At 42.0% G+C, this 12417-nt stretch overlaps 1 protein-coding gene across 1 annotated transcript; it reads right to left on the reverse strand.

Annotated features, from left to right (window-relative positions):
• Window positions 1–6376: 6376 nt before the first annotated feature.
• klhl31 (kelch-like family member 31) lies at window positions 6377–11779 on the reverse strand. Its single transcript, XM_088609922.1, has 3 exons — window positions 11623–11779; window positions 9309–10508; window positions 6377–9097 (listed from the first exon to the last, which is right to left on the reverse strand). The coding sequence occupies exons 2-3, from the start codon at window positions 10478–10480 to the stop codon at window positions 8365–8367; spliced, it is 1905 nt and encodes a 634-aa protein (XP_088466048.1). The 5' UTR covers window positions 10481–10508; window positions 11623–11779; the 3' UTR covers window positions 6377–8364.
• Between the last annotated feature and the right edge of the window lie 638 nt (window positions 11780–12417).

Genomic DNA, 12417 nt, shown 5'->3' on the forward strand with positions numbered 1-12417 from the left:
AGGCATTTTCGATTCTTAGTTATATTGTAACCTCGAATTTCCTTCGAAATAAATGTAACGATGACACGGCATGGAAAAAAAAGAAACACTAACATGTATATCTCTTCATTTTAAAGTGTCTAAGGCGATGCAGATAGGCGTTTCTTCCCAAAAGCAGCGTGTTATACTGTCTTATCCCAGTAGCTAACGGAAGTATGTGAGGCTGCTTTCGACAAACGTATGATTTTTTTTTTACAGTTTCTCAATTTTTCAAGGGAAAAGGGGTTTGTTACAAAATGAACAATCATACGGAGCGAGCACTCGGCGAAATGTAAAAGCGAAGAGACTTGCTTGTCAGTTGGCTGGCTTCAAATCTCTTCCCCGATGCGTGTACCGTTTAAAGGGGGTTATTCTAAGTTTAAAAGTAAAAAGGTTTACATTACCTTGAATTAGCATGTGTGGGACTTCGGCACACAGCGGCACCCATGTCAGAGAAATATTCCAATTTATTCCTCACCCCTTACACTTAATCTTGACCGTTTTGGCTGCATCCAACTGTCGACGGCCCGACTACTTGTGCTGTTATGACTAACTGACTAAACAGGATTAAACCTAACCCTGTGCAACACCAACACCTAACATAACATCACTTTATTAGCCCTATACAATTTCTTGCATTAGCAATTCATTTTTTCATGAACCCCAGCTTGCTCCCCATGAGACACGCAGACAGGGAGAGAAGCTTGGGGTCAGAGTGCAGGGTCAGCCATTGATCAGCACCCCTGGAGCAGTTGGGGTTAAGGGCTTTGCTCAGGGGCCCAACAGAGGAGGATTCCTCTGCCGGCTGCGGGATTTGAACCAGTAACCTTCCAGCCACAGCTCCGCCCCACCTACTCCTACCACAAAATAAGTCATCTCAGGGAGAGAGAAAACGAATTTCCCTCAGGCCTTCTGTAGTGTAAGTACTGTACATTTATTGAATCGACTCTAGGAAAAAGGCGGCCTGTTGATTTTTATGTTTAAAGTTCTCTTTGCACTGTATAAATCATTGTACCTTTGTACACTAAACCTTAGAGCATATGTTTCTGCAGTTTCCCCATCCAAGTCCATAGAATAAGCTGAAAATATTGAACAGGCTAGCCCTCACAAAAGGGTTTGACTGTTTCAACCCAGAAAACACACACAGAAAGTTCAAGGGATTTAGAGATCTTTTCAAAATCATTTCACGGGTGGAGTCGTTCCACCCCCGGTTGTTGAAAGGTGCTCATATAATTTTATTTTTCTCCCTTTTACAGAAATAACAAAAGCAGTTGCCCAACCATTTTACATTTTTTCTTGAAAAATTGGCCTGGAGGTCTGTTATTTCAGAAATGGTAGTCATTTTCTTTTTTAAACGTTGACTTTGAACTGTGACCTGGCTTCTAGGGTATATTTTTCTATTTGTTTTCTATCAGTCTGTAATTTCTCGAATTAAATCTAAAACCACTAGGTAAAATCTTGGTAGTTTCTAGTGTTTTACTGTCAGAAATAGGAAATCATGTTTCTTGATTGACTCAGTTGTTACAGATTTGAAAAAAAAACACCATTTTGGGTAGGACTGATTCTAAAACCTCACCAGAGTAGGCTTAAGCAATACCTGAATTCATGACAAACATAAATCTTGTAGATTACCCAACTATAGTTTTGGGGAATATGACATTGATTTTGAAATAATTTTGTATGTAAAGGCATTTATTTGGAAAAGGCCTTGCTTAAATTAGTCATTGGACTTCTTTGAACAAGCAAAAACAATTATGGGTGCAAACAGATCATTTAATAAATTAAGATTTTCTGTATGATTTTGACAAAGTTTATCCTAAAAATCAAGTCTTAAATTGAGGTAAGCATTGAAAATGAGTACTTCCATGTGTTAAAAACGGTTTAATGTATAGACAATGTGATGGGAGAGATTAGGGGTCAATACTCAGATTGGGTTGATGAAACTAGCAGAGCACCACAGAAATCTATTTTTGGACCATATCTTGTCCTAATTTTTTTCAATGATCTAGCTTCAGGCATCGTCAGTAAACTTTGGAACGTTCTGTTACAATTCAGTTAACCACCTCATATTGCATATAACCTCTCAAACCCTCCAATCTGGCTTCAGACAACATCACAGCACAGACTCTGCCCTGGTTAAAGTCACTAACGTCTTATGACTTCTGATTCTGGTTCCCTTTCTATGATTATTCTTCTTTACCTCAGTGCTGTTTTTGACACTGTTAACCATGATATCTTCTCGAGACTGTGTTTGGAGTTTCTGATACTGATCTTAAAGGGTTCAAGTTTTACCTTCCTGATCGCTAGCACTTTGTCTCTCTTGGTGGTTTTAGTTCTGAAATTGGAGTCGTTGGGTCTGTATTGGCTCGATACTGGGCCCCTGCAATTCAGCATGTGCATGTTCCTGCTTGATGAGTTATTAAGATCACATGGTCTAAATTATCATTTCTAAATTGATGATACTCAAATCTACATCCAAACTAAACCTGACACCGAAGTCTCTGCTCTCTTAAATTGCATCTCTTACATAATAACACGGATGACTCAAACTTTCCTTCATTTAAACTGCAACAAGACTGAAGTCATATCTAAATTGAAGAACATGGGGGTGATTGATATTTGATCCAGGCTTGCCTTTTGACCCACATATGCAACATAGTGTAAATTCTTCCATCTCAGAAATGACACCTCACCTTGTCCTGTGTTGTCACTAACTGTTGCTTGCACAAACTACAATATGTCAAGAACGTGGCAGTCTGAATCCTGACCAGGTCTTCTGCAAGTGATTGTATTACTCCTATCCTGGAGTCATTGCACTGGCTTCCTATCAGGTTTTGTGTTGATTTCAAAATCCTCATACTCCCTATAAGCCTCTGCATGGCTTGGCACCTCAGTACCTGTCCAAGTTACTAACATCCTACTCCCCATCTCACAACTTCTGCTTGTCTAATTCTGGTCTCCTGTCTGTCCCCCAAGCCTGTCTTCATTCAGTGGGCAACGGGGCCTTCTCCTCCTATGTCTCCAAATTCTGTCATTTTATCGCTATATCAGTCACCTCCCCAGAGCTGTTTCAAATCTAGACTCGAAGCCTTCTTCTTAGAAGGGCCTTTATTTAACTGGCTCTGTGTCTGTCCCTTTGCTTTCCAGTTGTATTCCAAACCCTTATTGTAACTGTTTAATTCTACTGTCTCCTCTCACTGTGGATTTATTAATTCTCTCTCTGTAAAGTGCTTTGAGAAGCCACTTCTAAATGCACTATATAAAATAAAATATATTATTAGTAGTAGTAGACTTGCTAAGTTTACGGATTACACCAAAATAGAAGAATCGGCAAACATTGGACTTTCTCCAGCTAAATTCAGAATTACTTGAACAAATACTGTATAAGCATTGCTGCCTGTCAGCACTGGGGCCTGGGTTCAGTTCTCGATCTGCGGTACTGGCTGTGTGGAGTTTGCATGTTCTCCCTGTGTTCTCATGCTTTTCCTCTGTGTGCTCCGGTTTCCTCCCACACTCCAAATATGTACAGGTGTGTGTGTGTGTGTGTGTGTGTGTGTGTGTGTGTGTGTGTGTGTGTGTGTGTCTGTCTGTCCTGCGCTGGACTGGCGTCCTGTTCAGGGTGTATCCTGCCTCGTGCAAACCACAACCCTGAACTGGATGAAGCAGTTAGACAATGGGTGGATGGAAAACGGAAATGTTTACTTTAATTTTTTAATGGTTAATCTTGATAAATCTGAGTATTTGAAATACCAAAATAACCCTTTTTGCATTGTGGATCAATACAGAATAATAAAATATGTGAATGACATGAGACACGTGACAATGAGTCAATTAAATTGAGTTTATTTAGAAATGTGAAGTTAGTTCCTACAAAACTTCAAATTGCCTGCTCGTGTATCATCTGCCTTGAGATGATGTAATCAGTTGTCCAAAGATTCTGATCAATGTGAATTAAAGCTTGCTTTGTTCTGAACCACCCTAGTTTGGTTGACAAGCTTGATTTCTTCCCCACTTCTATTGTAACTATGGATTGTGTCTACGGTGTCTACGGCTTGTGCACTATGGCTTGCATTGCATAACACTTTCGTCCTTGGAATGTAAAAATGCCCCTCCTTGCTAGCACATTCTGACTCAGCAAAAAATAAATGTACAGTAGTAATAGGAATAACAGAGAATAAAGTACAACAACTAATGAAAACTGTCTCAAAATGGATCACCTCAGTTTTCTAAACTAAATCCCTTGCTGTTGTTGTTACATATAAAGTATTTGAGTATTTGACAAGTTGTAAGTTATATAGAAATTAAAATTCCTATTTTCTTTCACTTCTGTTTTAGCATGAACGATTCCTGACAGAAAATAAATTCAGTGTAATTGACTCATATACAAACAGAGGATGGCAGTGCAGTGCAACAGTAATTAAAAAGTACAATTTCTGTGTTGATTCTTGCTTCATGGAATATATATTATTCAGTCACAATGATAATACTAGTGGCAGAAAAATGCATTTTTGATTTTTAGATACATCAGCTTGATTACCATAACGTGAAATTGTATCATAAATTAATTGCTGTGCTGTAATGTGTTTCAGAAACAACACTATCATGAAAAAGTGAACCTGGAACGACTCCTGAATGGTTCAAAGGCTGTTTGTGCACATTCTTGCAGCTAGGCGGACTGTAACTCCGAATGTCTTAGAATGCCCGCTGTGGCTCAGCCAGAAACTGTTTTATACGTGGATTCGAGTTTGAGGAGAACCCACTGGTGTTTGCATACAAGTGTTTTTGAGAAGCTAAGATTCTCAGCCTGCTGCTTCAGTACAGTATATACATGTGAAATGAACAAAGTGAAGTGAAATTGTGGTTTATTTTGCAATATGATTTTATAATAATAATAATAATAATTGCTTACACTTATATAGCGCTTTTCTGGACACTCCACTCAAAGCGCTTTACAGGTAATGGGGACTCCCCTCCACCACCACCAATGTGTAGCATCCACCTGGATGATGCGACGGCAGCCATAGTGCGCCAGAACGCTCACCACACATCAGCTATCAGTGGGGAGGAGAGCAGAGTAATGTAGCCAATTCATAGAGGGGGAGTATTAGGAGGCCATGATTGGTAAGGGCCAATTGGAAATTTGGCCAGGACACCGGGGTTACACCCCTACTCTTTTCGAGAAGCGCCCTGGGATTTTTTAATGACCACAGAGAGTCAGGACCTCGGTTTTACGTCTCATCCGAAGGACGGCGCCTGTTTACAGTATAGTGTCCCCATCACTGTACTGGGGCATTAGGACCCACATGGACCACAGGGTGAGCACCCCCTGCTGGCCCCACTAACACCTCTTCCAGCAGCAACCTTAGTTTTTCCCAGGAGGTCTCCCATCCAGGTACTGACCAGGCTCACACCTGCTTAGCTTCAGTGGGTTGCCAGTTGTGAGTTGCAGGGTGATATGGCTGCATACTAAAATTTTGATACTAAAATTCCTTTTCCTAGATTATAGCGGTCTTTAGATTATGTCTTCACATTTCAATGTTGTTGTATTATTGGATTGTTCTTCATTTGAACCTGACGGGAACTCCTCTTAGAGATGGGTTTGATTGTGGTGATTCTGCAGTTCGACAAAGTCTGTGATGTGGCTGAGTTTATGCAATAATAAAGTTTATATGTAGTCCTATTTCCTCTGCTATTAAATATGTGGCACATAAGCTAAAAAGGTTGATTGATAAACTGAGTGGAGCTAAGGACTGATAAAGAAAGTAAGCAGGTCTTTCCTTGGTGATCACCCATACACAACACAGCTACATTACTACCGCCAGTCTCATTGTGCTGGCCTGCTTTGGATGTTGGAAAGATACCGGGATACAGTACATTGGTCTACCCTCAGCATGTGTTTAGGAATATCAGTGTGGCTGTAAAAGCGAAGGTACCTTGGCTAAGAGAGGAAGGACCCTGTGTTAAAACAATGAGGTGGGGAGGTGATATCTGCTCAGACCAAACAATCTCTTTTCTTACCTTTTGTTTTATCACTAACATTCAAACATTTTTACCAGTCGTTTGTTTTCCTTTACATGTTATTATTTACATTTTGGTTTAAAGCATTACAATGCTAGTGTACATCCATCGTACAGGTAAACTGGATCGTACTGTGGTGAGCCAGTATACTGTATCTATCCTCCTGTATAAGCTGTGGTAAAAACAACTTAAAATGAACAAAATGTGCCTGATTGTCTTAAAAAAACGATTCCATAAAAAAACCTAAAACAATCTTTATATTTCACAGTGGGATAATTTGGTTAGCTGCATGCATTTTACACTATAGTTTAATAATCAAGCAAAATTTGACAGACAAAGCTTATGTTTTCATGGAGATTTTTAATGAAGATGCAATGCTCTTAACATGACTGCAATACAGGAGGTGAGATATACCAACTCAGTCAAATACCCAACATGGGAGCCAATCTTTTACATACACCCTCTGGAAACAAAGCGTTCCAGTTCTCTTTCACCTCACCCTGCATCAGTAAGATCTGCATCCGTTTCGCTTCGTTCATTTCAAAGAAAAAGACACTTAACGACATGAGCTGCCCGAGAGCGCGTGAAATGGCGGGGGTAAGCCGTGTGCTCTTCCCTGCAGCAGCCCAGGCTGAAAACGTGCTCCACGTGTTCTAACAAACACATTCACACCTCTCTCGGCTCCTTCACAGTCCCATTCGCCTCCCTGCAGTTCCAGTTTATCTTTCTTTCTCATCCTGGTTTACTCAGTCAGTATATTACAGTGTGCTACATAAGACTAGCAGCAATATCTACGTCAACTGTTTTATTACTGTAAACCTACTCCTGGTAGGTAAACTTCCAGAGAACTTTATCATTTTTAAAACATTTTAGTACCCAGGAAAGCCTTTCCCCTGGTTTAGATTAAGGATTCCAGTTTTTTAAAGTCTTAAACTGAATGACAGCTGTGTCATATGACAGACATGCTGCTGGGATACGGATCTGCATGTGCATAGGACATTATTTCATTCTGAGCTTTCTAATTTCAGGGTGTTATTATATCCATCCTTCCATTTTCTAACCTCTACATCCAATTCAAGGTAGTGGGGGGAGCTGGAGCCTATCCCAGCAAGCAACAGGCGCAAGACGGGGTACGCCCTGGACAGGACGCCAGTCCGCCACAGGGCACTGTTAGTATGCAGCTTCCTTACTTTAAAAAGCAGGGCTGAAACATCTAGTTCATGTATACAAATTCCCTGCATCCAGCACTGGCAGCGTCACTTCCCTGGTCTGGGAAACGGGGCTGTTTGCGTCTCTTTAGCACCTGAAGAAGAGGGTGGGTGCTGTGTGGCTGTGTGAGGTCACAGAAAGCACACACTGGTGTCAGCCCCAGTGAAGTGCCATTACACCAGACCGGGCAGCAGCTAGTTTTCTCCCTTTTCCAACCAAACTAACGTGCTGTGAAAGTAGTTACAGCCACACCGCTGCTGTGAGTTAAACTCTGGGGAAAGCAGTAAGGAAACAGGACAGATAAAAACTCAAATGTGTTATTGGCCCCAGTGGGAAAAAGAGCTTGCTTTCTATGTCCTTCCTACATGTTAAGTTTTTTTTTTGTGAAATATTGTCTATTCTTTGTTAGAATGTATTTTTCATCTTTATTACACACATAGTCTAATCACTACATTAATGTTACAAAGGCTAGGACGTACTGTACAAATGTTTCTAGGTACTTTCATGTTCCCTCTTTCCAAATATTTTTCTCTTTTTTTAGATATTTTTTCACAGCTTTACACATGATAAATGTATCTGAATCCTGAAAAGAAAAAAAAATCCACATTGCTTATGTAAGCTTATGATCTGTAGAAAAAAAAAACAATTGATAAGACAAACTTTTGTTTTTGTGTTTTATGTGAGTTATTAAAGTGTGCACTTTTCTTAGTTAAATTTAACTTTAATTTAGTTGACTTTAAAAGTTCTATTTGGTTGACACATCTTTGAATAAATTTCACATTATTTATTTTTTTTATTAGCTTATGCAGAAGCTATTTTATTCACATAATGTACCAGATCTCAGATGTTTTACCACTGAAGGTATAAAATTACGTTTTAGAAAAGTAAATCTGTTGAAAATATGAGGAATACTGTGCAACGCAGAAGTTAAAGTGATCAATAAATTACTTTATTACATATGAATTACTATATTTAATAAATTGTTTTATCATAGATGTAAACAATCCTGTTTCTTTGGCTATTTTAAAGTTATCACCTAAAGCAATCTCTTGTGTGGATAGGGGATATTCTTGTGTTGATCTGTGTATGGTGTACTGTCAATTCCTATGGTATGGTCATCTATATACTGACTGGAGCTGATGACACAGAGCTTGCCCTGGACTCTCGTGTTTTGCGACTGGGTACAGTAATAACACAGCATGAGATGCCAACTGTGGCCTCTGGCAGCTCGTCTTCATCAGTCCATTCGTTGAGATCAGGGTTATAAACCTGGATGCACTTCTTATATTTCTTTTCAATCTCATTCCAGCCCCCGAGCAGGTAGATCTTATTATCTAGCGTGGCGGCTCCGGCCGTGCTGACCCCCGTGTGTAACGGGGCCGAGTAGCTCCACTGCCCGCTGTGGGGGTTGTAGCATTCAACCGTCAAGACGTCGACTCTCTCCCCACGGCCCCCGAGCTGGCTGCCACCGAAGACGTACGCGCGGTCGCCAAGGGACACAGCGCAGTGCCAGCCCCTGGGAGTGCTCAGGCTCGCCTTATCCTGCCAACTATCGCTTGAGGGGTCATAGGCACACACCGCGCGGGAATAGGCATTGTTGATGTAGCCTCCAGTGACCAAAATCTTGCCATCTACGACTGTGCTGGCATGACAGCATCTTGGCACCTCCATGGCGGCCTTCATTTGCCACTGGTTGGATGACGGCACGTAGCATTCAGTTGAAGCCTGGCAGCCCTCCGAGCTGCGTCCTCCCACAGCAAAGAGGAGGCCGTTGAAGACGCTGAGGCTGAAGTGGGTTCGCTTCTGGGTCATGTCAGCCAGATGGACCCAAGTGTTGAAACGAGGATCGTATCTGCAGAGCGTAGAGAAAATAATAAAAGATCACTTGAAGTCTGCTATGGTTTACCATCACCCTTGATTTCATTACATGGAGAGCATTGTAGGATAGCGGTGTCAACATGTAAAATCCAACAGTCCCCTAGTTAATTCAATCCAACAGGACTATGGATGGAGGCTGGCCCGCAAGTCTAACTGAATTTAAAAGAAAAAAAACAAAAGCTCACCTGCAAAAGTTACTGACAGCATGCTTGGCCTGGTTCCTGGCATCATTCTGGTCTTCGCCGCCAGCTACGTAAAGGAATCCATCCAGGACGGCTACACTTTGATTGAAGCTCTTCGCCGGCATTTCCGTCAGCCTCCTCCAGATGTTGTCGGGATCCCTGTAGAGAATGTCTTTGCTGAGGGACTTTTCCGTCAAGGCTGGGCGTCCGCCCACGGTGACCAAGACCCGGAAGCCACCGCGCACCTTGGTCCTTCTGGACTGCAGCAGGTTCTGCTGGTACGGGAGCAGGTGATAATTCATGGCATCGACGAGCAGCTTGCGGCACTCGGTGTCTTGCATCATCCGCGGCACGGTCTGGACGTAGTTCACGAGGTCCTGGGCAGAGATGGTACCGAAACGGATGTTATTCAGAAGGTCAGCTGCGTACTTTGCCCGCTTTTGGTCGAAATCTAGCCACTTCATCGCGATTTGGAATGCCATGATTTCAGAGGGCAGCTGCAGGGCATCGTCCATGAGGAAATCGCTGATCTGCTCATATGTGAGTTTCAGGAACTGTTCTGTTTCTGAAAACTCAATGAAATTGTCCCTTATGAATTTCTGTGCAGCCTCTTTGGTGCTTTTGAGTCCGTACGTGTCTGCGATGTTGGCCACATACATGCAGTTCTCCACACTGACCTCCTGCATCAAGAAATCACAGCACATCTTAACAAGGCTCTGGATCTGCAGGAAAATGGCAGTGGCGATGGTGCTACCAATGGTGTACAGCGACAAGGTGAGCTTCCCTGAGTAGGCATATGTGATGGCTGAGGCCAGGCCAGTAGGCGATACATCGTTGAGATCCAGTCTTTGGATGGATGGATCCTTTTTGAGGACATTTTTAACGTATTCACTGCAGGAGGCCATCACCACTTTGTGAACGCTGAAAGACTTTGTCTTGGTGGCCATGGTCAAGTCACACAAAAAGCCTTCCTGCCTCGTCTTGCTCAGGCCTTCCATGAGGTTTGTCCCATACAAATCGTCAGTAACTTCAGTCGAGATGCAGCTAAAGCCATTTCCCCCTTCTAAAAGAGTGTTCAGCCCATTTAGTTTGTTCATCGGGCCATCTTCCACTATAATGGTCATTTCATTTATATCCCCTTTGTTCTTTTTAGCGCTCTTCTTCTTAGGTGCCATGACTGGAGCTGTGGGTCACAGCCAAGACCTACAAGAAAGATATATCATGGTTTTTCGTGAACGATACAAAGTTAGTATTTGGAAAGTGTGTCACAAGAAAGAGAGACAGGCTGGCTACGCGGAGGACACAGTGTGTTTACAAAGGAAGGTTTTGGCAGAAACACTGATTCTACAGGTTTCCCTTGAGAACATGCTTATTTTCTATGGGGCAGAGACCATTGATGAAACTACTGTAACAGGTTCAGCAAGGAAGCCAAAATGTATTTTTGTAAATTAAAATTGGGATTTGTCTTATTTATGTTTATTGCATGGTTTTACTGTGCTACAGTAAAAAAAAAAACTAGCACTATGGTCTGGATATTCATGGTTTTCTATACAACTCACATCACCATGATAAACCCTATGAATGAAGACTCGATGGGCAAATTCTCAAAGATGTTGAATCACATTAACACCCATAGGCTCCTTTTAGGAGGAGATAGGAGACTCACAGATCTCAGGCATACCATAAAAACTAATACAAATGATTTTAAAAAATACAATACAACGCTAGATTTAACACTAAGGGTAGTCCACGCAGACAGCATGGTAGCTTGAGTTGTTTAAGTGTCACTGAACTGTTACTGGAGCGCATTCTTGCAGTTGCATCTGTTACAGTTTATCAGTAGCAGCTCCCGGAATAGCAACCCTGGAAGGCTCTCACTCAGCATTCCTTTTAAAGATGGGGTAACATGAAAGCTAATGTGCCCTTACACTCCACAAAAGTGACATTTTGTATTTTAACAAACCACTTTTCAACCGCAACAGTTTAGAGCAAGAAAGCCACATTCCAAAAAAAAAAACCCGCAGACAGCTGAACTTACACTTCAGTTGTATTTGAACAATTCGTTGACATTACTTAAAAACGGCAATTTTGAGTCGGGCACGATCACAATGAACTGAATTTGCGTCCGAATTACAAACTAACAATCCAAACACGTTACGTTATGAAGTACTGCATGTCTCACAGAACTCCTTTAACATTGATGGCCTTAAAATATTATTTATACAGGCTCCATTTAAATTAGTTTCCTCACCCAAAAGGCAATTCACGCAGAACAGTAGGCAAGGGGTCATATCGGAGAGATCCTAACGGCACTCACCTTTTAGCTGGAGGAAAGATATTCAAAGAGAGGCAAAGTAGGTGGAAAACACCTGGTCCCTCCAAGTGGCAGTAGTGGTGGGGTAGAGAGTGAAAGATGGGCTATACCCAGTGGAGCCAAACTAGTCTGGAGATTAACTCCTCCTCTGACAGCCCGGGGGCACGACAGAGGCTGCGCGACGCGGGGAGGGGAGTTCCAAAAATACCCCCCGGTTCTGACAATAGCTGGGGCAAGAAGGTCTAACGAGTCCAGTACACCAGTCGTTTCATTCATAGCTTCTCATTAATTAGAACTGTGATATTACTCCATGACGGGTGCAGTAGCTTTAGGACATTCTTCACAGATAAGTGGAGGTGTTTGGCGTGTCACCTGGGTGTCAGCTGTAACTGAAACCGCGCTTTAACGGTCAGTGCGTTTCAGGACAGTAACAGTGGCTGGTGGCACATGGTTGCTCCGGTTATGTAGTTCTGGGTTCGATCAATCACAACCTAAAGCTGAAATAAACCTACGTTTGGCTGTTTATTTATAATGTACAACCTCACAATGCTAAGAAAGCGAACTATTTTAAAAAATCTCAAACAGCCAGTTGTTGGGAGATCGTGTGACACAGACAGCTACCACTGTAAAGTAATAAAAAAAAACACAGGAAATATTCAAAAATACCTTTGTATAATTGCCCAAGCACAGTATGTTACGTTACGGGGTATAGCCCTGATGTGCAGTGTGAGACCTCCGGGTCGGACCGAGGCTCCGGTTTGTGGTGTCGCTGGGTGGCTGCATGCATGATGATCATGT

The sequence above is a fragment of the Lepisosteus platostomus genome, chromosome 17 (assembly GCF_059453375.1).
Source record: "Lepisosteus platostomus isolate fLepPlt1 chromosome 17, fLepPlt1.hap1, whole genome shotgun sequence".
NCBI lineage: Eukaryota > Metazoa > Chordata > Actinopteri > Semionotiformes > Lepisosteidae > Lepisosteus > Lepisosteus platostomus.